Source organism: Prosopis cineraria, unplaced genomic scaffold (assembly GCF_029017545.1).
Source record: "Prosopis cineraria cultivar Desert tree isolate PC_DT_omini unplaced genomic scaffold, ASM2901754v1 PC11, whole genome shotgun sequence".
Classification (NCBI taxonomy): Eukaryota; Viridiplantae; Streptophyta; class Magnoliopsida; order Fabales; family Fabaceae; genus Prosopis; species Prosopis cineraria.
In genome coordinates, this window is record NW_026555342.1 from 22897241 (window position 1) to 22924243 (window position 27003).

Here is a 27003-nt window from a genome sequence, read left to right on the forward strand (position 1 = left end):
TTAATTTTTTCAATCGGTACTCAATGATTCTTTTTTCAAAAATATCCTTAATAAATAAACCACTCAATTTTTTACTTTTAAGTGAAATATCCTATTAAGTATGAGTAAACATAAAAAGATTATATCAATTTAAAGGCAATTAAATAATTTATTGGGTAGATATTTAATTAAAAATATCTTACATTTTTTAGTAGGAGAAAGTATATGTTATGATTTTGACAAATCTAATTCTCAAAGGATTATACAAACTTAATTGAAGAGATAGATGATCATTATTATAAGTATTTTTTCTTTTTTGATCAACAACGGGACAAAAGCCTATCTCTTATTTATTACTCCTTCTATTTTAAATTACAAGACACTTTTAGACATAATTTTATATATCAATAAATCTCATTAAATACACTTAACAACTTTATTTTTTTTCAAAATAAAGAAATAAACTTCTAAAAATATCATTCATTTAATAACCTTAAATCTATACTTAATTAATATTAAATAAAGAAAGTGAAAGAATAATATTAAAATAAACTTATTTAATAAAATCTTAATATATTCTAGGTACATGCAATACATCTTCAGTCTCATTATGACATAAGTCGCAGTTGTTAGGTGAGTGAATATCATATTTCTTCCTTGGCCAATCATAATCCTCTCATGCATAGCCAGCCACATGAAGGATTGGACTCTTCTAGGACCCTCCAATGCCAAATAAGATTCCAAACCAAATCTGATATGCCGTTGGGGTGCAAACTTAGGGCTTCATACATGGAACAAACAGAGAAATCTCTATTAGCTAGCCTCAACAACCCAACTAATCCTATCTCTTCCATCAGTTTGCCTCGAAGTATGATGGATGGCCCACCAAAAACTTGATATCTCTTTCCTCATGAAAACTGGTCAGGAGCAAAAGATTCCACTCTTCCTTCTCATTCACAACATCTGCCATTGTCATATTGAGTAGCTCGATGGGGGGCAGCTGTTTACATCTATCAATCAAGGTCCCACTACTAGTGAACCACTTATCTTTCCAGAACAGAGTATCCATGCCATCTTTGGTATCCCACTCAAGGAATTCAACTACTTTGAGCCATAATTATACTGAATTGAACTAGAAAGTTGAATCATAGCCCTTTGCAATAGCCTTTCTGGGTAAGGTCTTCTTTCCTCATGTATTTACCTCGCAAAATGAAAGTGCACAAGGTGTCAGGTTTACTATGAGCCATTTGATAAAGTATTAATTTTTTTTTTCAAATATTACTCTTATTTAAAGTAATGTAAATATAATTTTTTATTTAAATATGGATAATATTGGTAATTTATTCTATTTTTACATAAAATTAATAATTTTTTTTTGGAGCAAAACATAAAATTAATAATTTAATCACCTTATATTAAGTCAAGTGAAATACTCTCTCCATCTTAAATTATAAGATACTTTTAAATAAAAGTATGCATACCATAAATACTCCTTACAACTTTATTTTTTTTTAAAACAAAAATGTAAACTTTCAAAATTGTCCCTTCATTTAATATTGGGTTAATGAGTATCCTGTACCTTGAAATTTTAAAATGAGTAAAAACTCCCCTCAATTTGTAAATTTTGAGCAAAGTACTGCCTTTATTTATCCATGCAATGTTGACTATTATGTAAATCAATTGGCATGCCACATGTCAAGAGAGGATTAGTCCCCACATAGTTAAAAGTAACAGCAGTTATATGTAAATTAATAATGGGGGAATAATTTGCTATTCGAGTGATAGTTTAAAGTTCAGGATGCTCATTTTATAAATTCAAGATTCAAGATGTTATTTGAATAATAGTTTGAGGTCTAAGATACTCATTAATTCTTTAATATTTTATTTATAAAATAATATTAAAAAGAGAGAATATAATAAATAATATTAAAAAATATCATTCATAAAAATTTTATTTTTGAGTGCCATATATTTAAGATATCTTATAATTTGAGTTTTTTCTGTGGGCTAGATTTTGGCGCGTCGTCACAGAGCCATTTCTTCATTCACCACTTCTGGCCAAATCCATCACCGAAAAGCAGGAATCGTCCGCGCGTCAGATTTTATCACTCCACGTGTCACCTTCTCATTCGTCAGTTCATACATTTCATCCATCGCTCTTCGGGCCCCACAAACCCTAATCCCCAAGAAAAGTAGGAAACACAATCCCCACTCGAAGATGTTTCACGCGATCAACACTCGCTCTCACCAATCGACACCTGTCCGGTTCGGTCTCTCCTGTGAACTTCAACTTCTTTCTGATTTCAAACAGAGAAAGAAATACCTGAGCCGAGAGTCAAGGTAATCAATCAGGTCCGATGATTCAAAAGAACTTTACTTTGAAAACTAGCGGTTTTTGACTGCCCAAAAACCGGTTTCCGTTTTTTTTTTTTTTTTTTTTGCCCCCAAAGTATGTTGGCTTCTTCGAGTTACGAGATAAACAAAACCTTAAAAGTATTCAAAGTGCAATATTCACAAAAAGCATCTCTCTTGTAAGGACCTTCCCAAAAAGAAGCTGTCTTCTGCTTCTTCTTCCCCTTCTCTCCTTCTGACGCCAACAATATTTCTCTGTAAGTTCCAGCTTCTCGATGCAAATATTCACTGTTTATTACGATTTTATTTTTGTATTTTTTTTAAAGTTTTTATCTATATTTTTGGAACATTATATATATATATATATATTTTCCGATTCCTTCTATGGAATTCCTTTGATCAATAATTATTGCAGCTTTACTGATTTGTTTGTGTGGTTAATCTGGAAGGCGATCGAAGCTGTGACGAAGCCCTAGAGGAATGGGAAGAGGAAAGATTGCGATTAAGAGAATTGACAATTCAACGAACAGGCAAGTGACTTTCTCAAAGAGAAGAAATGGTTTGCTCAAGAAAGCCAGAGAGCTTTCGATCCTCTGTGACGCACAAGTTGGGGTTATTGTGTTTTCCAGCACCAGCAAGCTCTATGAATATGGAAGCTCCAGGTTCCTGCTTGTTCTCAGCTTCATTTATTAATTAATTAATTAATTTATTTATCATCATCATCATCATCTTCTTCTTCTTCGTCTGATTTTCTATAATTTATTAGAATCTATAACAGTATTTTCTCTGTGCTGCTCTCTTTTGATCTAGATAATATGCATCTTAAAAAAAAAAAACAGAAGAGAAAAATAAGCTATCTTCAGATTGATCTGTGCGGTTGCTGGTACCACAAGAAATTAACAGTTCTTTCATATATATATATATATATATATAATCCCCCTTGCATATATTAAAAAGCATCTACGAGTTTGAAATTGATGCATATAAACCATGTTTATAGAGAAGTTAATAGATGCACTTATCTATTTGCCCACTAGCCATCTTGGGATAACTTCGATATCAAGATTTTTAATAAATCCCCTGCATGATTGTAGAAATCGTATAGCTTTAGACATGACTTTGACATTTGCCTTTTTTACACGGTTTTGCCGTGTTCTTGCATTAAAAAAAAAAGAATGAAAGAAAGAAAAAAAATTGATACTGGTCACTGGTATCATCTCTGTTTTTTCTCCCTGGAGTCTGTTTGGCTAGTCTCTTTTCCCCTCTCCTATATGCTTGCTTTGGTTTTGATATACATGTCAGAATTCCGTGAGACTTGTAGTGTTATAATTATAGACTTGATAGGATATCAAAAACGCCTCTCCTCCTGATAGGATATAGGAGATCAGTCTTAATTATAAATCAAAGTTGACTAACTTCACGATTCTTAAAGAATGATAGTTGATTCCCTTAAACTTGTAAAAATATTTAATTTTTCAATTTTATCTATCATTAAAATCAATGACTACAATAAAGCATGTCTAAGAATTATAATTTGGCACAGTAAAAGAAGAGGTGGTTTTGAGAAAAAAATTATCCACTACATTTTATAACTATAATTTCATATATTTAATAGTTAAACTATACTAGCAAAGTTTGATATTAATTATTTATAACTACTCCATCAGTAATTCACAACTATCACTTTAACTTTTTGCAACTGCAATTTCATATATCAAACAATTAAACTAATCATGTGTTGCAAGTTTAAATCGCATACAATTACTACATAAATAATTTACAACTATTACTTCATATCTTAGGAAAAATTAATCTTTTCATTCTTTAATTTTTAATTCACTTGTAACAATCCATCAAATATGACTCATTATGACTTAGTCTATCAACTTTTGACTTGTCTACAACTAAGTCTTTTAACTTTTGACTCGTCTGTTACTTAATCCATCAATTTTTGTTAGATTTTTTTTTTCATATTAGTTTAGATCTCACATCAAAGAGTAAGAGTAAGGTATTTTAAAGCAAAATATGAGCACTTTTTTTAGCCCTCTTTTTTAATAAGGATAATTTTTTTAAAAAAATATAAAAAATAAGGACTAAGTTATAAGTTAATCAAAAGTTGATGGACTAAGTTGTAATAAGCCATAGTTGAAAGACTGAATTACAAATAAGTTAAAAGTTAAATGATTAAAAAATTAACTTTCTCAATATTTAATAACTATAATTTCATATATTTAACAATTAAACCTAATAAGTAATTGCAATAATATCTTTTCACCTTAATTTCAAATTATACTCATGCCCTAAGGGATCTGATAGTAGTTTCTAAATTTTACAAGACTTATCTGTATATAAATCTGCTCCAAAAGACTTATATGTATTTTTTCCTAAAATTAAAGGATTAGATTAATAATTAAAAGAAAATTTAAGCACTAAAAGTTTTACTCTTCACTCTAGTGTATAGGTCATCCTGAGAAGTGTGAACTATCCACGTCCCTCTCCAGACTGGCAAAGTCACTTGACTCTTTCTAAAGTTCAAATATATAGAAGACACCACACAAACTGGCAGTTAAAGTTCAAATAAAGCTTTTTTAAAGAATTCAGAAAGCACATTATACAAATATTATATGTAATCTCTAAACAGGCAAGACAAGCAGCTAGCTTTGATTCTAAATAAAACTTTAAGAGGCTGTGCAAGAGATAATTGACATGCAAGTGGCATTATCTTCTTGCATGGGGCACTTGAACTACAAAGAAGGCTAAGATGCCCCCCTTCTCTCTCTCTCACACACACACCCAGAGATCTTAAAACTATTTGCATGTTATATATATGGTTGGTTTTATAACTTTCTAATGATTTGCTTATAGTGGAATGTAGATGAACATGGGACTTGATGTATATATATAATTTACCTTGGCAAGTGTGATTTTTTTTTTTAATGATAAGACAAGTGAGATTTTTAATAGAGATATATAAGTGGAAAGTTGAAGAAAAGTTATTAAAAGCTTTTAATACTATTTTGTCCTTTTAAAAAAAATCGAACTCTTTAAAATCTTCTCTCCTCCTCTCCTTCCTTCCAGCTAAACAGAGGATAAAAGTAATTATTGTAAGCAAAATATAGGCAACAATTTTATTATATCTATGGCCTAAATGAAAAATCTGTTATCTTATATAAGTAACGGGGGCAGGTTCTACGCCCAAAAACTGTTGTTATACCTATAGGCAATGATTTTTTACCCTGTTGCAATAGTTTCAAAATGCTGCCATAGAACAAAAATATTGTAATGATAGACAAAGATTGGCTTAATCGATCGCTAGCTTGAGAAGTAGTTACAAACCTAGATGTTGTGACATTATTGATAGATATAAAAGTGACTTGTATTGAAGACGGTAGAAACTCTATAGAATGTAATCTATAACAGAGAATGGGGTAGTATTATTTATATTATAAAAAAAAAGGCTTTACATTAAGAGTTAAAAATATAACAGATCTATTACCAAAAAAATAATAAATGACGCATATATCGAATTAGCTAGATCATCATGTCCTATCTATCACATATCATACAGTGTATTAAAAGCGTCTTATGTAGATGTATGGGCACAATGATATTTATCAAGGGCTTATTTGTTTCATATTATTTAATAAAAAATCACCTTTTTAAAAAAATTACGCTTAAAAAAATTTCAGGGTACTTGTCAATGTTTTTTAAAAAAATGGAAAAAGCTTATTTTTTATTATCGTGAAAAATCTATTTTGAATAACTTTTAATTATTTTGAAAAGAACTTTTTACTGTATGTATAACCAGACACAAGATAACCTTTACTTTTCAGATAATATAAACATAACAAACCAATAATAGGCAATCAAAAAATCACTAATTTTGTAAAAGTTCAACGAACAACACAATTTTTTTCTTTTTGGAAAAAAATTCTTGCGTGCCTTGCTTCCATTTTTCTCAATTCATTATTCATACCCCCACTAATAAACTCACTCAACCCTCCATAATTTTTCAGATCAGATCAATATGAAGCTGGCTAACATGCTTGTGGCTAGCTGACCTTCCGATGTATATTATGTAGGCCAGGTGGTTATTTGGTAATTATTGGTAATGCAGGATCCTTTGACGTCATGATGCTACTATGATGCATTCAAAAAGTTGAAATGTTATGTCAACCATAAAAGGGTCATGGTTGATATGCAATGCTTGTTTTTTTTTTTTTATATTTTGCATTCTGTTCTAATTATTGCGTAGCTGAATGAATAACTCATGTTTTGTAGTTATTTGGGGTCAACAAATACATTCTAGATTTGTTATGTGGGATTACATTGGTTTAGTTTAAGAATCGGTCAAAAACTCAGATTTTGAATCGTGCCATCAACTTCCATAAGAACCAAAATTTGGCACGCCAAGCAAGGTTTCTAGAGCAAGGGCAAATATGAAGCATTGCGATAATCTCATCATACTCCTTTCACTTAATTGTTGCAGAAACCTTTTACCCTTGTAATGTCCTTAGAAATCTAAAGGGACCCATTTGATTGCTAAAAAAAATATGATAATGGAATTGATTAAAAAAAAATCAAAGCAAAAATGAATTAAATTATTCTCTCCTTCATGTTAAGTATGATAAAACTTAATATCACATTATAAATGTAAGATTAATGACCACACTTTTTGTATACCTCATGAATCAAAACTCCCAAATATCATGAACTAAATTACTCTTATCTCTTATGAACATGGTTGACCTATCTCTTCTCCACATTTAGATCTGTTTTGGTTACCTGAGTTTTTATAATCCATTTCATTCTCATTCTTTATAGCAGCCAGTGGCCCTAAATGTGTAAGAAAGAAAAATTATAGAGTTTTTCATACTCAAGATGAAAAAATAATCAATTATATGACACCCAAAAAGAGGGCATGATCGCTTAGAATGATCTATACCATGTGTTCAAGGTACAGCAAGTCTAAAGGGATAACTTCATATTTACATAAATTTGATTTTGATCTTATTGATTGAATTCTCTACTTATATGTGGCAGCATGATGTCAATTATTGAGCGCTATAATAAACAAAAGGAGGAGCATCATCATCCGCTTATGAATCCAGCTTCAGAAGCAAAGGTACAAGATATTTTTAATGTTTCTTCATTCTAGTTACTTGACATTCGTAAATCATATACAACTCCAATAGTTAGTATATATATACTTGCACTTGTCAGCATGTTATATTTAACTCCAAACAAGATTAAGAAGCAAGAACAGTTACAGAATATTGGAGAAAAGATATAACAAAACTTGAGTTCAGAAACCAAAGGGAATCACCATGCCCCATACGTATGGTCTAATAATATTAACACTGGAAATGAAAGTGGATCAGATCTATGTAGTTAAACATAGATCAAGAGAAGATGGGATAAGAAGACTTGAGTTCAGAAGCTAAAGGGAATCACCATGCCCCATGTGTATGGTCTAATAATATTAACACTAGAAACTAAAATGGATCAGATCTATGTAGTTAAACATAGATCAAGAGAAGATGCGATAAGAAACGACCTATAGTCTATATTGATTCTCAAGTCACAGATCAACGAGTAGTGGTAATTCCCCCAAGTTTCTCAGAACACCAAGCAATGGAATTAAAAAAAAACTAATATTCTTGGGTATTAATTACATTTCTTAATCTATTTGCAAATACCTTAAAAGACATGCATATATTTTGAAACCAATGGAGTATAAAATACCACAAATCATTTTTTAGTCCTATTTATAAAGAATTACATTGACTTTTTATCACATTTTTCCCTTTTATCTTCCATTAAATGGTGGTGAGAGAAAGTGCAAGATTAAAATATATATATTTAACAGAGACAATGTTAAAAATTTATTAATTTTTTTATAGAGAGTTAATAACTTTTGAAATTTTTCTTAATTTTAGTTAAACATGTTAAAAGTGATTTATAAATGGGATCGGAGTAAGCTTTTTCTCACTCCTTCTCACTAGCACCTCCATATGCCCCGTTCTTGTTTGTATATAATTAAACCACATCTTAAATGATTTTCTACTATTTTTCCCTCCACAAATGTCATGCCAACTTGCCGTCCACTTTCTATATCAAGATAGGTTAACTAATTGACCAACTAATATGAACGAATTACAAGGCCTGTGCAATGAAGAGATGTGGACCTGGAAGCATCTTCCTTCTTATATCCTGCCCACTCCTTTGCGATTGATTAACTAATAATATTTTTATGCATGTGCTTGCACTTGTTAGTTTTGGCAGACAGAAGCAACGGTCTTGAGGCAGCAACTGCAACACTTGCAGGAATCGCACAGGTACAAATAAGAAAATCATGTACATTTTGGTACGAGAATTATTAATTACTTTGAGATAGCAAAATGTTAATCTCAACATGGAAAATGCAGATGACCAAGCCCCTCAACACGTTACTTCTGAAGTCACTCAACTATCATAAACTATATCTCTTCAAAAGCGCAATTGTTTCCCTCGTTTTTATACTCTGAATATAACAAACTGGAACTATGTAGTAAGCCTTAAGTGTACTTTGTTTCCTTTGGGAAAATGCAGGCAATTGATGGGTGAACAACTTTCTGGTTTGGGCATTAATGAATTGAAAAATTTGGAAAATCAACTGGAGATGAGTTTGAAGAATGTCCAAATCAAAAAAGTAAGAGAGATAATTTCAACTCATATCTACATTTAATTTAATTAATGTATCATCAGTTTTGCAGGACAAGCATATACCATGTCCATAACTTGATCATTGATTTGTCTGCAGGATCAAATTTTAACTGAAGAGATTAAAGAGCTACAACAAAAGGTATCCAAGAATTATGTTTTTGATCTCGCCATGTAAGATTGGAGTTCCCACACATTCTCAATAATTTATTGATTCTATTGCAGGGTAATCAAATTCGGCAAGAAAATGTAGAACTCCATAAAACGATACAAGTCATCAGTGAAGAAAATGCAGAATTACAGACGAAGGTATTTATCTTTTCATTGATATCATTTAATCCAGTCTCAAGGGCAGATATGATTATAGAATCAACAAGTTGTCCCTTAACTACACAAGAACAGAGGAGGGAAGAGGAAGACACCACCTAGCTAGAGTGAGCCTGTGTTATTTATTTAAAAGCTAAATGTTTGAAGTTTTCTTTCAAAGTTGTCAGAGTTTGTTTTTTCTTTCCTTAGATTTGTGAAGCAAGGGTTATGAATGAGGAAAGTGGGAATTCTAATCCTACAAACACTATCAGCAACAAATATGGATCACATTCACCTATCCATCTTCAGCTGAGCCAGCCACTGTCTGAATCTAGTGAATCACCAGCTAAAGCAATGGAATTGGGGTATATCCCTTCAAACTAATGAAATAAATACTCCCTCTAGTTCTATTTATAGGATAGAGAGAGAATATTTTTTGGGTCCTATTTATAAGTAACTTTATTAAATTTTTATTACAAATTTTTCCTTTTACCCTCTATTAAATGTTGGAGAGGAAAAATAGATTGTTAAAGTATGTATATTTAACAGGGGCAAAGTTGAGATTTTAATAAATTTTTACATAGAATGAGTTTTAAAGTTTTTCTTAATTCTAGTGAAATATGTTAAAAGCAGTGGTGGAGCTAGGATCTTGGGTTGAAGGGTGAAGCCTAGACTTTGGTACAAGAAAAATATTTCTATATTTTTCAAATCCGCTTTTTCTCTTCCTTTGTTTTTTTTTCCAATTGTTGTTTCTTTATTTAACTTTTAATTATACACCGGCAAGTGCAGTGAAATAACAAAAGGCATTCATTGAGCTTACTTTTAAATTTTGAATCTTCATTATTTGTTTCCTCTTTTCTGACTAATCCTTAACTAGTATTCTCAAAACATGAACAGCATAGGTTTAGTTTAGTCAAATTAATTTTTTTCTATTTTTTAAAAGGATTAGGGAAATTATGGGCTAATATTCATTGGGCTTTAAGTTAAAAATATAAATTTTAGATCTGGGCTAAATGTAATATTAAAATGTGTTTAAAGTTTGAAATCTTAAAATAAGAGGTGCAAAGTAAGAGAGAGAGAGAGAGAGAGAGAGAGCAAACTGTAAAATATTAAAACATATAACCTCATATGTGTTATTTTTCCCAAGTGTATGCTCCCCTTCAACAGCATGTGGCTCTGCCACTGGTTATAAGTGACTTATAAATAAGAGGAAAAAAAAATATACACAGCTCGAACACACACATATTTGTATGTGAAAATGTTGCTCATTCTCAAAAATTACAGCTAAGCACTTGATTTTTATGACAGATTACAGCTCCTTTAGCAGTGGCTCTTTGATCTGCATTCTCAACACCATGCTACCACCGACTTTCGTGTAAGAGATGTTTCAATTCAACAAGAGAGTTAGAATTAGAATAGCATATAATGCATATATGGTATGAGTCATTTCATCAGGAAACATTTATGTTATTTGGAGATGACTCTATAAATTATAGACCGTAAAGCTATCAAATGTGCCAAGTGCTGAACTTTTTAGTTTCTAGATCTGTTGTGATCAAATGAATGGAATTTGATCTGTATACCTTTCATGAAATTAAATAACCTTCAATTTGAACCTTCCTCTTTTCGAGGAATAATGAACAAATTAACAATTACATGTCAATCAAGAAAAACTTTGCATTAATCATTAGGGCATGAAATTTTCACGGCGATCAATCTTGCTAGGCAAAAATTACAGAAAATATTAGGGAAAACTGGTATTCAAATGGAAATATTCTCTAGCCAGAGGCATAAAGCCAAAGATAGTTCGGCTAAAACAATTACAACTCAAAAATATGAAGCATCGACAACTAAATACAAGAGGAACAGTTAAGAAGTAAAGCAGGAGGGTCAGACAGAAGAGAAGCAGACTCAGGGAGGTAGACAGTTCACAAATTCTTTGATGCCATCTTTAGTGCTCTTCTTCCACTTTTAATTGTAAATTCCGTGCCCTGATTTCCAAGTCACTTGAACTCATTTAATAAAGCTTTGGGCCCATTCTATCCATTGGGCTCATTCATGGTATAAATACACAACCTCTATACCCAAAAGCAGAGCATTTATAATATGTAGTTGAAGTGAATTGATGCAAAAGATTTAAGTTAACTGAAATAATCACTTGAAGAGTTTCTTCACTGTTATTTTCTTTCAAATTGACATGCGCACCCTTGCAATAATCATACAAGAATAATGTTTCTCAAAAAAAGTCTCTTAAGACGCGCGCGCGCGCATGCAAGATGAATATATATGATTATAAACGATAGAGAGATTTCGTTAGTTTTGACTCCAAAAGTGATTAATTCTCTCTGAAACTCAATAACTCAAATCAGTTTGTTATAACCTATTTTATTATTTAGTTGGGTTAAAGTGCATTTTTCTCTCTACTTTCCTTTAAGGAGCACACAAAAATCCCTCTCCGTTAGCAAAAATACCTAATGGAGGGAGATTTTCACTCCTATAGAAAATGGTTTAGGAGAAAAAATGCCTTACTTATTAAAACACGATGCTTAGCACTCCTTGAAGGAAAGTATAGGGAAAAAATGCACTTCAACTCTATTTAATTTGTAAATATATTCAAGTTTCAAATTAAAGGTCATATTTGTAGATCCTTATAAAATTTAATTGTTTGGGATTAAAACTGTTCCTGCTGAAGCCGCAAGCTGAGATGTAATAGTCAACAACTATCGTAAGATATATGATGGTTGCACTGAATGTATGATCGTTACACTGAATATATGTATATATATAGAAGTAATTGAGCATTATCAAGTCTATTTGGAATAACTCTGCCAAAATTATTTTATGCATCTATACAGACTCAAATTTGAGCTGTGTTTCAGAGTTCAATTTTGATTCGTAGTGTATTGTGAAAATGATCTTTTAGTCTAATTTATAATGCAGTTAACTTTCACTTCAAAATATTATATATCATGAGATTTAATCGAATGAGAGGCCAAATTAAAATTTTTTCATATATTGTTTTGAGCAAATTATCACATCTCTTTGCAAATATTTATATATAAACTCCATATGTATTTTATAAGATATAATAAAAAGTGACTAAATGTCAAACTAATATTTCCAACATATAAGAATGATCTTCTAGATATTGTAGGTTTGACTATGTTATTTGAAATGTCAAATATTAAAATCATGGGTGACTAAGACCCCGCTATCATAATATAGAGCCAGAGCCAAAAGTCGGAAACAGAAACTATAGATTTATAGAGTCTGAAAACCATACTTGTAAGTTGCATTGAATTATATCTGTATGTAGCAAATGCATCGAGAGGAAAAGTGGAAGAGAAAAAAGAGCATGTTTGTAAAAAACAATCAGGCATGGTGTTATGAGGCGTGCTAGAAAGTGGGGCCTTAAAAGAATGAAAGAACCAAATTTTTAATTAAATGTGAGGAACCCAAGCTCCTTACCACAGCGATCACCTGGATGTGAGAATATGAAGGAAAAAAAATTAATGTATATGCAGGAAAGCAGAGATACATTAATTAAAGAAAGAGGTGGCGGGTTATGTATGTTGTACAATGAAAAATAAAGACCAAAACTACATGCTAAAAGAAAAAAATAAAATAAAGTAGCAAATGCGAGTTTGAGATTGGTATGTTGTTGATTTTGATGCCATTATTGAGAGAGAGCTCCTCTATTTATAAATGATCCTAACTTGGTATCTAAGCTCCATGATCACCAATTTTCTTGAATTTAGAAAGCACTTCCTTCATTGTGGCCACCTATCATAAGTGATAGTTTTGACTTAATGGCTAAGGTTTCATAAATATTCTTTTTTATAATTATTTTGAAGCCAATTAATTTGAGTTGGGTCCAAGCCTCCAAATTCACAAATTGGGTGTGAATAAAGTACCTTCAATTTTCTTAGTCTGCCTTATTAATATCTCCCCCATAAAAGATATAGTCTTCACACATCCACTTGCCACAAAACTTCCACGCATGAAGATAAAGGCAACGTGCATACGTTTAATACTTTAACCGTTCCTTCTCATTACTCAAAATGAATTTTGGGATATTTTGCAGTTAAGACCCTCATATTTTTCCCTTATTAATTTGACCTGCTAATATATAATGTGGGCTTGGGCTATCAATATTTATCCATCAAGGGTGCACAATACGTCAAAAACCAACAGAAACAACCGAAAGTAGCACAAGTAAACACAACAACAAAAAAGCAACACAGCAGAAGTTATATGAAAACAAATAAAAGTTATATTTACTCGTCACAAGTTCAAAGAATCTCCCCTTAATAAAATGCGTAAATATAAACAATTTTGGAACCAAATAGGCGCATTACATATCTACTACTATAGCACTCATAAGTATTTTCTTTAAAACCAAATTCCTTTGAAGGACCTTAACAAAATAAAACAATAGGTGTGGACACACACTTCATAAAGGTGAGTAACAAATCTCACAATTCTTGAAGGGACAAATTAAAAACATGCATTGATATATGGAGGTGAAGTAGTGCTGCACCAAACAGCAGATCTTGTGGTCAGGTTGAGTCAACTCTCCGTGCGCTCAGGGATATTGTAAGGCTCGAATATCATGTATGTTAAGAAAAGGCACCTAGTAGTTTATGTGACATTCGATATACGTTAATGATAGCCAAAAATGTTGATAAAATATTTATAAAGTTATTATTAGCTTACATGGATATCACTTAAGCTACATGTCTTTGTTTAATATGACATGATAACTTCTATTAGTAAAATAACTAAAAAAATAACAGTAGATGAGTCTGTGGTAAAACAACTAAATGTTAGAGAGATTAATTTTAAATTTTTATAGGTGAGGTTTTGTGCATCTACCTCAAAGTTAAAAAGAAATTTTGTATATTTTAATCTTATTATTATAAATACAAATAAATTATATACATATATATATATATATATATCTTTAACATAAACATAATTTGATCTTCAAAATGCTGTAAGAAATTTTGAACTTAGTTACTTTTTCCACATATTCGGGACAAAATGATGATATAGAGAACAATCTTAGTGATCTGGCACAAAAAATAAATTAAGTAAAGAGTGTAGAGATCCATATGATCAGTGACGGAAGATGCGGCATCCAGAAGAAAAATTTATCCTTTTAAACTTTTGATTCTGATACGAATTACATTCATTATTCATTAATATTATCAATTACCACTACTCTTCTGGAAAAGCCTTTTTTATTTCCAATATGTTATATTATTATTATTATTATTATTATTATTATTATTATTTCTTTTGGCCACTATTTCCACTATATTATATATTACTACAGCATTTAATTGCCGATGTGAGTAATTCCTATTTCTTAGTCATAGTCATAGAAATTTGATAATAGTAAAAGCATGCATGGCCAAGAATGACTCCGTATGAAAATAGAGTACATAGCACGGAGCTTTCCCAATACCTATGTCACAGCATTTTGTATTTCATAACGTGGTATCTTCACCAAACATAATAGATAAGTTATACTATTTATGAATAGAATTTTTATATTATATATATGTATATGTATTAATATATAAACAAGCATGTGAACCCAAAAAAAAATTGAAATCTTTTATATGAAATGAGATTACCATAGATACCTGCGTTTCAATTGTAATCGTAATTGCTAAATTATTATTTAACTATATAATCAATCATCAAATATTTTACACTTTAAAAAGTTTTAAGATAAATTATAATTATATCTGTTGACAATAAAATTATACCAATGAATAATCATGTCCAATATGAATATTCACATACTTCCTCTATTATAAAATGTAAAGTATTTTTAATTAAATCCCGTCCTCCTATAAAATAGTTACTGTCTCCAAACTATACTTATTTCATAGAGTGTTTCACTTTAAAATAAATATAAAGTGATTTATTTATTATGGGTACTTTTAAAAAATACATTAATTACGCCTTAAAACATTAAAAATGTTTTACATTTTTTACCACCCAACCCCTTGAAAAATAATTTGCATTATTTAATGGAGTGAGTATATTAGGTAACTATATAAGCTGATCTTCAAGTATTATATGCAAGCCTAACCCCCGGGGGGGGGGGAGGGGGAATGAAAAACTCTAATAATTAAATGATGAAAGAAAAACCCTAGCTTTAGTTAGCATTAATAGTAACAGCTTTAGTATTTAAAGCAAACGATTGGATGTTCAATTCTTATATATATATATATATATATATATATATATGTTAGTGCTAAGGCATTATGAACTTAAATAGCACTTATAGCCAGCGGCAGAGCTAGAAGTTTAATTAGGGGTGGCATTACAAAGTAAAAACACTTATATAAACCATTTCAATAACTTGGCTATTACAAAAATAAGTAACTTTTGAATGAGTCATTTTATGGTAGATATCAAACTCAGCATTTAGGGTAGATATCTTGAGACTTTTGTTGCAATGCTTCACAAAGTTTATTAATAACTCCTATAATTTCGTTCAACAAATGTAAAATGAAAACCAATGCTTTACAAGCATATGTAGCATCATCACCTTGATAAGAATAAATAGATCTTGTGATAGCCATATTTTCAAAAACTAAAGTAGGTGCACTATACATACAGGCATAAAAAACTATATATAGAATTAAAATGAGAACATTGTCTAGTGTATCCAAGACACTAGCTGTAATGTGCTAACTTAGTCCCTTCCTGTCTGAATCTCATCATTTTCAACCAAATTATTGGCAATTTGAAATGAAAAAGTATTTTATAATACATCAGTGTGCTTACAAGAAGAACACACAACATTAACAATTATATTCAAGTTTTCAAAGAATGAATGTACATCAACTACTTCTTTACTTGTAGCAATAAGAGCTATATATAATTGATGAGCTAAACTATATACATAATATTCTAAGGGTAAAAAATATATCACCCCTAGCTAACTGAAAAACAGAATAGAAAGATTATGGAGGCTCACTCAATGTGAGTAACCTGATGGATTATTATTCATTATATAATACAAGAGTTTGTTACAACAGGGTAAACGTCATATCTTCTACATAATTTTAAATTAAGAATAATGAATCCTTTGATACAATAACTATAATACAACAGTTAAACAGAAATGTATTCAGGACTTGGGCCTTCTTCTTCTTGGACTTCTTATCATGGGCTGGACTCCTTAGATAGAATCATGGGCTGGTTATTTTCATTGTTAGTATCCCCCCACAAACGGGAAGTGACCAACCCAAGTTTGTCGTGAAGAAACAGGAAACGATTAGACGACAGAGGTTAGTTAGTAGGTTTGCAAGTTGATCTTCAAAAGGCACAAATTGAATAGTAATCCTAAAACAGAACAACAGAAGTGAACGGAAGAAACGCGCGTCCATTGCAACACCACCGTTAATGCAAATAAAATGCATTTGTAACTTGTCATTTATTTCCCTGTTTTCAGTTTGAGATTTAGAACATTATAAATAGGACCTTGTTTTCCTTGTACTAGCATATGATATTAAAGCAATAAATTAAAGTATTTTTTTCTCATTTAATTTTTGAACCATTTTGGTATCAGAACTGATCCAAAGAGTGGGAGAGTGAGAGAGTGAGATGAGAGTTAAGTGATTATGTCGGAGAAGAGAGAAATTCAGAGGAGGAGCCCCTGACATCTTCGAGACTTGCAATCCAAACATAAATTTTTTTTTTATCTCAACTCATCTCTTTTCTTTATTTAAAATTTTTTAAACTATTTAAACAAACAATTTTAAATATATGAATTTTAAATTTGAGATTTGAAATGTGAGATTTTAAAGTTAGAATTCAAATCCAAATGCACTGATCCAAATGCTACCTTAACTTATAAAATGAAACCCTACAAGTTAAATCAAATAAATTATTCTTCTCAATGCAAGGCCAGTGATACCGTACGCATGCTCTTCGTCATAGAATATCCGCTTTCCTCAGTGCCAACAGTGCAAGAACCATTTTTGTCGGCGAAGAGGGACAAAAGGTATCGGAATCAAATTTAATAACTCTCTATCAGAGAGGAAGAATAACATTATCTTAAAAAAAATAAAAAGAAAAGAAAAGAAAACAGGGAGAAGAGAGAAAAGAGGACGAAACATGTGCTTTGGCAGCCCCAACGTGGCGAAAGGCACGGTCACCGATTTCCTGATTTGGAAACCTTAAAGACACAGAAAAAAGGAAATCTGAAATACCTTCCTGAGACGTCATTTCCCATTCCCAAGTAAAAGATTGACACGTGTCCTGTTCGCTTCATCGCACTTCGGACGCGCATGACTTCGCACATCTCAGACAACCTTCGGGCTTCAGGTTCCGCCCTTAATTGTGTCAGTGCTGGCGGTTGGATTTAGTTTGTATTTGATTTTTAGTTTACATTTATTAAAAGCATATTTAAAAGATTTAATTATTTATTAAATTTGACAAAACACATTTTAAATACAATTTGAATGTGCTTTTGAGAGTTATTCAAATGAGTTCTTAATATTAATCCACCACATCAATCATGGTTCTCTGATTAAATATTCTCATAATTGTAAATTTTTTGCTGATGATCTGACCAAAATTTCTGTAAGAGAATGCAAGGGAAGCTTGATTTTGTCTTTGGCTTTGGTATGCATTCAACTTGAGTGCTCATAAGTGGTGATAAGATTTGGATCATTCAAATAAAAATATGGACAGTTTAAATTTAAATTTTTTTAATTTTATATTTATTAAAATAAAAAATTTTAAAAAATTATATAAATATTTCTCATCAATCTAGACAAATTTAATTTGAATGATATAATTTAATATTAAAATTTTAATAATTTTATAAATTAATTATTCAAATTTACTTTGGATGGCCCAGATTTAAAATAGATTATCTCTATTTTTAATATTTTATTTATCAAAATAAAAATTATAAAAAAATTAAATATTAAGTCCAATCTATTCAGAATACATATACATAATCAATTCACAAAGATTATAAAAAATTAATCTTAAAATGGCCCACCCAAATTAAATATGCTCTGTCCAGATTAATTATTAACATATTTATTAAAAAATATATAAATATTATTTTAATAAATATAAATATAAATTAAAAAAATTTGGGCCATCTAAATTCTCATGTTTTTTAAAAGCAAGAAACAGTGCGTTGCACCTGATGAGCACCAAGGTGCTGCGCACCGAAGACGGACCCCTTTTGCATCCTAAGACTTCTTATATTCCCAATACTTAATGTAATGCACTATATAATATAATTATTTTCAATATAATAGTAGTTTATTTATTTTTATTTACATGAATTTGACTGAATTTATATGTTAAATTCTTCATTATCTAGGCTTGGATCACGTTGGACATATTGGTGGACGCAACAGTTATCATCATTAATAAGATCTCTTGTCAAGCCAGTTAGGCCACCAAAAATTTCTGTGGAAGTTGAACAAAAAAGCTTGAATATTTGTCATGCAATATCAAAAGTCAAGAAGCAATAGATTCTATTAGTTATTCGGCCCATACGTTTTGTGCCTTAATTCCTGATTTGGGCCCATAAAATTTTTCCTAGTTCTATTGTTATATGGATAGATGCATCACCATAAAATTTCAAATGTGGCTCATTGTGTCAGCTCATTTCCCCTTATCTTTTTAGTTATAATTATTGTCCAAATTTGAAATGGAATGTCATTACTAAGAAACTTAATACTCCTTTCATCCCAAATTATAAGACATTTTTGGATAAAATTTTCCATACTAATAACACTCATTAAATACACTTTATAATCTTATTTTTCAAGACAAAAATATAAATTTTTAAAGATGCCCTTTTATTTAATACTCCGTTGAAGAAATTATATTAAAAAGAGAGAATATATGGGAAAGGTAATATTAAAAAATTATCATTAATGAAACCTTATTTTTAATCTTTCTTAAATTTTCAGATGCTAAATCTTTCTTACAAGTGTCTTATAATTTGAGACGGAAGGAGTATGTTTTTTACAAGTCATCTTTGGATTCAAGTTGATGGCATCTCGTGTCTTTTTTTTATTTAAATATTTTTTTCTTATAATGTAATGTTTAGAAGTGTAGATTAAATTAAAAATTTTTGCACTAATTTTGAGGTTAGAGTAGTTGTTGGGATTATGGCTGAACATTGCATTTCTTAAAAAAATAAAAATAAATGGAAGTATATTTTTCATAATGTCAATTTAAATGGAAGTATATTTTTCATCTTGTTGGTTTCCAGCTTTAAAATGTTGCATATAAATTTAGAAAGCAGGTAGCAATGTAAAGCAAAATGTGCATATGGAAAAAAAAAAAAAAAAAATTGACCCTACCAGAGTATTTCTACTAAAAAGCGCTTCCACAAGCTTTCCACGGGAGCTCTCTCCCCAAAAGCACTCCTATAAAGGCTTTTTGTTTTCTCCTTTGAAATGCCTACGGCATGTAGAAACTTGATTATTTTTATGGATTTGGCAAATCCAAGTGTATCACTTATTATATTTACTTTACAATTTCAAATTTCTTTTATATCATTTGAAATTTTAATTAATTCAAATACCTTATTCTTTTCGTGTTTTACTATTGTTATCTTTATGATTCTCATATAGTTTTTATCTCTCATTGTTGATTAGAAAATATAGGTAAACTCATCATTTTTAATTTATTGTTTTCTTTTTGAATCTCAACTCATCTCTCTTCTTCATTTTATTTTTTTTAAATTATTCAAGTAAAGGATTTTGAATACATGAATTCTGAATGTGAGATTTGAAATGTAAAATGTAAAATTTAAAATTCAAATCTAAATTCTCCAATCCAAAAATTTGGAAAATTATGTACCATATTTTTAACTAAGAATATGGCCAAGTGTCGTCCTAATCCATTAACATTAATATCTTATTATTCCAACTATGGAAATTGATGTTATCTGGATAATTACTTTTTTCTAGTAAATCATCCGATGTCCAAAAGGCAATTACTTCGACTATTTTGGATCAAGCTAATTAGCACACTTTCAGGCTCAAACTCCACAAACAAATGTCGCTGCATTTTTAAGATTAAAACTAGAGATTTTTTGTCAAACCAATACAATTTCACTACTAGTTGAACTAAAGGTCTGTGAGTGTTGCCTATACAATTACTCTTCGAAGTTCATGGCCAACTTGCCCCATTTCCCTTATTTAATTCATTGGCATAAGGTACAGTGGCAGTGACTTGATTGCTACTATAATTATTTCTATTAGATTACAAGAGGGTTCAAGCGGGATCGAAGCAGCGAGCTAGTACCACCAAAGATGAGTATCATGCCATTAGGTCAAAGAACCATTAACACGTTGAAGTTTAATTTCAACTTCAAATCTTTGTATATTGTTTGCTATGGCATATTATATCATATTATTTATCAATATTGTTTATTTATTCCAAAATATAATCTAAAAAATATGAAAGACAAACAGCAATTTGAAATACAATAATTTGAACTTCTCGCTTGAATTTGAACTCGTCATCCAATATTGACAAAGATACAAAATAAAGACAGCCCTAGAAGTTTAATTTGTTATAATGGTTAATATCAAGGGTAAACAAATATTTCTGAGTCCAAATTCCATTTATTTGTTTACAAACTAAATAATTCCCCACTAGGTGCCATTGAGAGTTTTGCCGTCCAAAATTCAGAGGGATATATTCATGTCATCCACTATGTATGAACCTTATAGAGAACTGATTCCTGATATGATAGAACTTCAAATATATGGGAATTGATGCTGTTTTGATTCTATCTTCCCTGCAGAAAACTTGATCTTCCTACAGGAAAGAGCCGTTGCTAAAGCAGCTGTAATCTGTCATATAGGAATCAAGTGCTTAGTTGTAATTTTCAGAATGAACAACATAACAAGTGCGCGCACGTACATGTGCGTGTTTCCAAGCTGTGAGTTTATTCATCAGTTTAAGTGACGTACCCCAGTTCCATTGCTTTGGTTGGTGGTTCACAAGATTGAGACTGTGGCTGTCTTAGCTGCAGATAGGTTGGTGCATGTAACCCTTCACAAGTCTAATTGAAAAAAAAAAAAAAAAACAAGAAGCTTCATTTAGTCTTGAAAAGAAAACATATAATCTGATCAGGTCAAATTCAAGTATTGTCAAATCCAAAGGGAGATAACTCCTAAGGTCAACACCGGTTGGTAAACATTTAACTTTTTAACAAACAGCATAGGCGCGGTAGATGGTATCACCATCTTCCTTCCATTTTCCTGTGTAATTTAGGGCAATCTTGTTGATTGTATTAGCATATTCTCTTGTCAGACTGATAAGTTATATGAACGGAAAGATGAATAGCACATGTACATGATCTAATTTGATAAACTGTTTTTATCAACTTAATTGCATGCCTTCTGTAATTCTGCATTTTCTTTACTAATGACTTCAATCCTTTTATAGAGTTCTACGTTTTCTTGACTATATTGATATCCCTGCAATAGCACATCAATAAATTAGTTAGCATTTTTGGGAATACATTTCATACATGGCAAGATCAGAAATATTTTTGAATACCTTTTGTTGCAGCCCTTTAATCTCATCCTTTAAAACTTGTTCCTGAGGATAATTTAATGATCAAGTTAAATGTTTGTCCAGTAAAAGCAGCAAGACATGTTAAATTAAATTAAGATATGAGTTGAATTTATCTATCAAACCTTTTTGATCCGGACATTTCTTAAACTTATCCCCAGTTGATTTTCCAAATTTCGCAAGTCATTATTGCTCAAACTAGAAAGTTGTTCACCCATCAATTGCCTGCATTTTCCAAAAAAAGGAAATGAGTTACTTTTGGTTTACTAAGTAGTTCCAGTTTCTTAAATTCAGAGGATATAAAAGGAATGATTGAATTGCAATTGTAAAGAGAGTTTATGATAGTTGAGTGAGTTCAGAAGTATTAGTGTATTGCACTGTTTGTTCATTTGCATTTTGTTTGATTGCGTGCAAGTATTATCTTATTCCAGGCTCTGTCGGGCACTAACATGGGCATCTCTCCCAGCATATGTGATCATCTGTTATTTTTTCCATGTTGAGACCAATATTTTGCAAGCAGAAAGTAATAATGCTCCTTCCAATGCATCTTATTTTCTTATTATAATAGAGTAGTAATCAAGTAATTTTGTTACCTGTAGCATTCTTGCAAATGTCGAAGTTGTTGCCTCAAGACTGTTGCTTCTCTTCGCCAAAACTACCAAATGGAAAAACATATATCATCCAATCTATATATATATATATATATAGCTTGAATATTATGTCGAATAAAGAGTAATGCAATCAAGACGAATTAAGAAGGGATGAATTCTAACTCAAGATGTAAGTATGGAGATGCAAGAATATTATTTAGCAGTCTTGATGAGATCATGTCAAGAGACATGTTGATGAAATAATCTTATTGGTTGGTGATGATATGACTCTTTAGTGATGAAAATGAAAAAGCAAAGGAAATTGGAACTTCGATGCACTGTTGTAGTGCTAGAGTAACTATAGCATGAACTATATGAAGAAACCTAAAAAATATGTTGAGGAATGGTATTTAATTTGATCTTGTACCTTGACTTCTGAAGCAGGATCTATAAGCTTAGAGTGATCCCCTTTTTGTTCATTGTAACCGTCAATAATAGATTTCATGCTGCGAGAAACGGAGATAATTCAATCAAAATAAGACGAAAATAAATGTTAGGGTTAAGGTTGGAGTTAAAACTTTATAAATAGAGCTACAATGTATTCATTTACCCAAGATATTGAAAACTAAATTAATCAAAGCACTAATTTAGTAGTTAATGGTCAAAATCATATTTGAGCCATGATTCAACAAGTCATGTGCAAATTATTTTATTAAAATAGTTAAGACACTAATTTAAAAATTTACTGACTAGCAGGTTGATATGAATTTTCATATTATACATTAGCTAGACTTTTAATTGATTGAATAAAGCATTCTGAAATTTTCACTGCATCATCATTTCTCTTTCCTTCTCTCTCCTTTCTCTATCTCTTTCCCCTGCCCCTTTAGGTTTGCAAGTACTACTAACCCCGACCATGTTCATGCACTCCAAATCAGCACATGACACATCCTTATCGTAATTTAATAAAGACCTTTAGCATAGTGTATATAGTTATATATTTGTATGCATGTATGTATGTATGTATGTGAAGGCATGCATAAAGGCGTTTTAACGTGTTCTTCCAAGTTTGGGGCATGTCTATGAAACTTGCGGTACAGTTCAACCAGAAGAGTTGAGATCTCTTATTTATAATGTTGCATATATACGATTTCATGCACAGCTTTTTATTAGCTCCCATTAAGTTTGACCAAATACAGAGGTACGAGAAATGGAGGAAAAACGAGAATTAAGTTAGGATTAGCTAGCAGAAGGAGAAGGAGTTTCTGATATTCTATCAGGCCCTATATATATACATATCAAGCCTATAAACAAGTATGTATAAATCCAAAGCATCAATTTTCAAGCTTGCAGTTACTCTTCTCTCTCTCTGTCTCTCTCTCTCTCTACACTTTTATGCGCACACACACAAGTGGGAGTACAAAAGAAAACTTGTTAATTTCTTCTAGGACGTCCCACAACAAAACAGGATGGTTGCTAAAATTGGAACGGAACTGCACAGTATATATCTGACAGAGAATATCATCACATTTTATCTTGGGAGGAAAAAAACCAGAAAAGAAGATGGTGTAAAGGCATATTACTAAGATCAAAGGAGAGATCAGAAGCACAGTGAATTTTAAATATTGTCTCACAGCTTCTGGTAAAGCAAACAAAGGAAAAATAAATTAAGCTGGGAATTGAACTAAATAAGGAACCTGGAGCTTCCATATTCATAGAGCTTGCCGGAGCTGGAGAAGACGATAACACCAACTTGTGCGTCGCAGAGGATCGAAAGCTCCCTCGCTTTCTTGAGCAATCCACTTCTTCTCTTTGAGAAAGTCACTTGCCTGTTCGTTGAATCATCGATCCTCTTAATCGCAATCTTTGCTCTTCCCATCTCTCTAGCTAGGGCTTCTCAGACCAGCTGCCACACAAAAATCCCTAATAATGCTGAAATGATTCATCAAATGAACTCTTAAACAAAACCATACGCATAACTAAAACATCAATAAAATAAAAACATAAAAATCGTAATAAATAGCTCAGATATATGCTGGAGAAGCTGGAACTTACACAACAATTGGAGAAGTATAAGAAGGTCCTGACTAGAGAGGCTGTTGAGGATTGATGTGTTTTGGATACTTTATTCGGATTCTTGTCAAGCGGTTTTGTTTCGTCTGTCTCGATTCCATTATCATTGTGGGGTAATAAAACCGGTTTTTTGGGCAGTGAAGAACCGCAAGTGGTCTTCTTGCCGATATGTTGACCTAAACGCTCAAGCATTGCTTAGGTAGACCGTAGACTGATAGCTAGGGACAGGTGTCGGCCAGGGAGAGCGAGTGTTCGCCCCGTGAAAGTGTCTGCGAGTGGAGAAGTGATTCCTCGGCATTTCCGAATGGTGGGGCCTGAGAAGTGACGCAGATTGGAATTGTCAGTCCCGTAGAAGAATAATTAAATTATTAATGTTAAAAAAAATTATAATTTGTATATCCTTGCTAAATGCATGTCTTTAAAACATTGTTAAAAAAAAATTTTGACAGCAACAAAAAATTATTATTAAAGTTCAAAAATTATTGTTAAAAGTTAATTTTTTGTAACAACTATTAAAAGTTGCAATAAAAAATATTACTTTTAATAATGACATTTAAAAGTTGTTGCCAAAAATCAAGTTTTGGCATCAACTTTTGAAAGTGATAAAAAAAGTCATTGTGAAAGGTCCACCTTTGGTGGTAACTTTTAATAGTCGCTGTCACAAGTGAATCTTTAATGCCAACTTTTTTTTAGTCAATGTAAAAAATTACTGTCAAAAATCATTTTTTTTTAGTGAAAAATATTGTCTTTTATATGTAGCCTTTAAGATAATTAAAGACTAATACTATAGGACCGGAAGCAATACTTCCATTTTAAACTAAACTCCCTGCTAATTTATGGACGAGTAAATGGTCTGATTCTGATTGTTCTGCCCTCTGTGATATTTTGCATAAATAAGAGATTGCCCTTATGCAAAGAATATTTGGGTCCAGATGGTACATATAAGGCATCAACCATTTTTCTTCAACGCTTCCCTTGCTGAGTGGGTTAGCTTAAATCTGAAAAAAGTTTACTGCTGATAGCGAGTCAGATTGGAACTTAATTTGGGCATATTTGATCCAAAATTTAAGTTATTATTACTCGCTGCAATCACTTTTAACAAGAAACAAATAATTAATTCTCAAAAATAAAAATGTGTAGTTAAAATGGTTGGATTTAGTGACCAATTAATCATATCTTGAATAAGATGGCCTGTAATAGAAAGATACCTATGAGCAATTAAAATAGTTGGATTTAATAAATGTTACAAAAATAATTTTTTTTCTAAAATATCCTCATTCAATAATTGACCAAGGACCTTTCATGTTGTTATTTTTTAGACTTCTTTAGTTCCATTTATAGGGTAGAGAAAGAATATTTATTTTTATCTTATTTATAAGGTACCTTTATGATTTTTATATTTATCTTTATCCTTTTGCCCGATTAAAGGCTTGTAAAGTTGTTAAATGTGGAGTATTTTTTTTTATTAAAGTATGCATATCTAATTAAGATAAAGTTGGAAACTTGTTAAATTTTTAGATAGAAGTAATGAGATTTAAAGTTTTTTTCTGATTCTAGTAAAATATGCTAGAAATGACTTATAAATAAGATTGGAATAAATAAATAGGTATCTTATAAAAAGATCTCAAGGGAATACACCACATTAACTTTTTCAACCATACCCTTTTCATTTATTGTGAGTCCATAATGTGTTCTCGGAACTTAATCATGTATTTGATATAGTTAATTAGAATAAAATTGATAAAAGAACATTTTTTTAAAAAAATTTAAAACAAAGCTAATTAACTTTTGTAAGAGGTATGAATTAGTTTGAATTGCCATATATTTAAAACTAGAATAAGTACTCACTCAAGTCCTTGTTATAAGACATTTTTAATCATTTCATGCACATTAAAAATGTTATTTTTTTATATAATAAAAAATGAGATAAACTTTTATTTTTATCCTTGAATTAAAAAAAATACAACTACATTAAATACCCTCACCCTAATCAAGAAAGGGTAGAACTGGAAAAAAGTGGGTTAAATATTATAAAGTGTCTTACATTTTAGACCAAAAATAACTTTTAAAAGGTGTTTTACAAATAGAACTAGAAGGAGTATATCCATATCTCTCAATATTTAAAGTGTGTTTTCGGTTTTATGTTGAGAATCACTAAAACCATGAAGTATTTGACTGGTTTGTAAAATTCTTTTACCTTAGGATATTGGTTTGTAATTTGAAACCACTAAATAAAACAAAAGATTATTTTAATTTCAAACAGAAACCAAATAAAAGGTTTTTAATTTAATTTATTAGTAAGTTAAGATTGATCTGTGGAGAAGTCAGGCTGAAAAAAATAATGTCTGGATTTTCATAGATCCTTTATAAATTATTTGTGAATTGAATTTAAAAGAACTTTGTTTTG

The 27003-nt window shown here is 30.8% G+C and overlaps 2 protein-coding genes across 3 annotated transcripts; one reads left to right on the forward strand and one right to left on the reverse strand.

The window, feature by feature from the left end:
- Nucleotides 1-2498: 2498 nt before the first annotated feature.
- LOC129286924 (MADS-box transcription factor 23-like) lies at nt 2499-10855 on the forward strand. Of its 2 annotated transcripts, XM_054923029.1 has the most exons (9): nt 2499-2588; nt 2781-2993; nt 7375-7456; nt 8608-8669; nt 8923-9022; nt 9134-9175; nt 9259-9342; nt 9550-9704; nt 10648-10855. In XM_054923029.1, exons 2-9 carry the CDS (start codon nt 2812-2814, stop codon nt 10661-10663), a joined length of 723 nt encoding a protein of 240 aa, XP_054779004.1. In that variant the 5' UTR covers nt 2499-2588; nt 2781-2811; the 3' UTR covers nt 10664-10855. The 2 variants fall into 2 exon arrangements, with proteins under 2 accessions (XP_054779004.1, XP_054779005.1); XM_054923030.1 differs by lacking the exon at nt 10648-10855 and having other exon boundaries at nt 9259-9467; nt 9550-9679.
- A 10255-nt stretch (nt 10856-21110) lies between these two features.
- Nucleotides 21111-24416, reverse strand: LOC129286343 (MADS-box transcription factor 23-like). Its single transcript, XM_054922325.1, has 7 exons — nt 24221-24416; nt 22951-23029; nt 22527-22588; nt 22059-22158; nt 21919-21960; nt 21756-21836; nt 21111-21206 (listed from the first exon to the last, which is right to left on the reverse strand). Exons 1-7 carry the CDS (start codon nt 24400-24402, stop codon nt 21111-21113), a joined length of 642 nt encoding a protein of 213 aa, XP_054778300.1. The 5' UTR covers nt 24403-24416.
- Between the last annotated feature and the right edge of the window lie 2587 nt (nt 24417-27003).

Coding starts and splice junctions, on each gene's coding strand:
- LOC129286924 (XM_054923029.1), top strand. CDS start 2,812: ATGGGAAGAGGAAAGATTGCGATTAAGAGAATTGACAATTCAACGAAC. Junction 2,994..7,374: donor TATGAATATGGAAGCTCCAG/GTTCCTGCTTGT, acceptor TATATGTGGCAG/CATGATGTCAATTATTGAGC. Junction 9,023..9,133: donor AGAATGTCCAAATCAAAAAA/GTAAGAGAGATA, acceptor ATTTGTCTGCAG/GATCAAATTTTAACTGAAGA.
- LOC129286343 (XM_054922325.1), bottom strand. CDS start 24,402: ATGGGAAGAGCAAAGATTGCGATTAAGAGGATCGATGATTCAACGAAC. Junction 22,589..22,950: donor ATCCTGCTTCAGAAGTCAAG/GTACAAGATCAA, acceptor TCCATTTGGTAG/TTTTGGCGAAGAGAAGCAAC. Junction 21,961..22,058: donor GAAATGTCCGGATCAAAAAG/GTTTGATAGATA, acceptor AATTATCCTCAG/GAACAAGTTTTAAAGGATGA.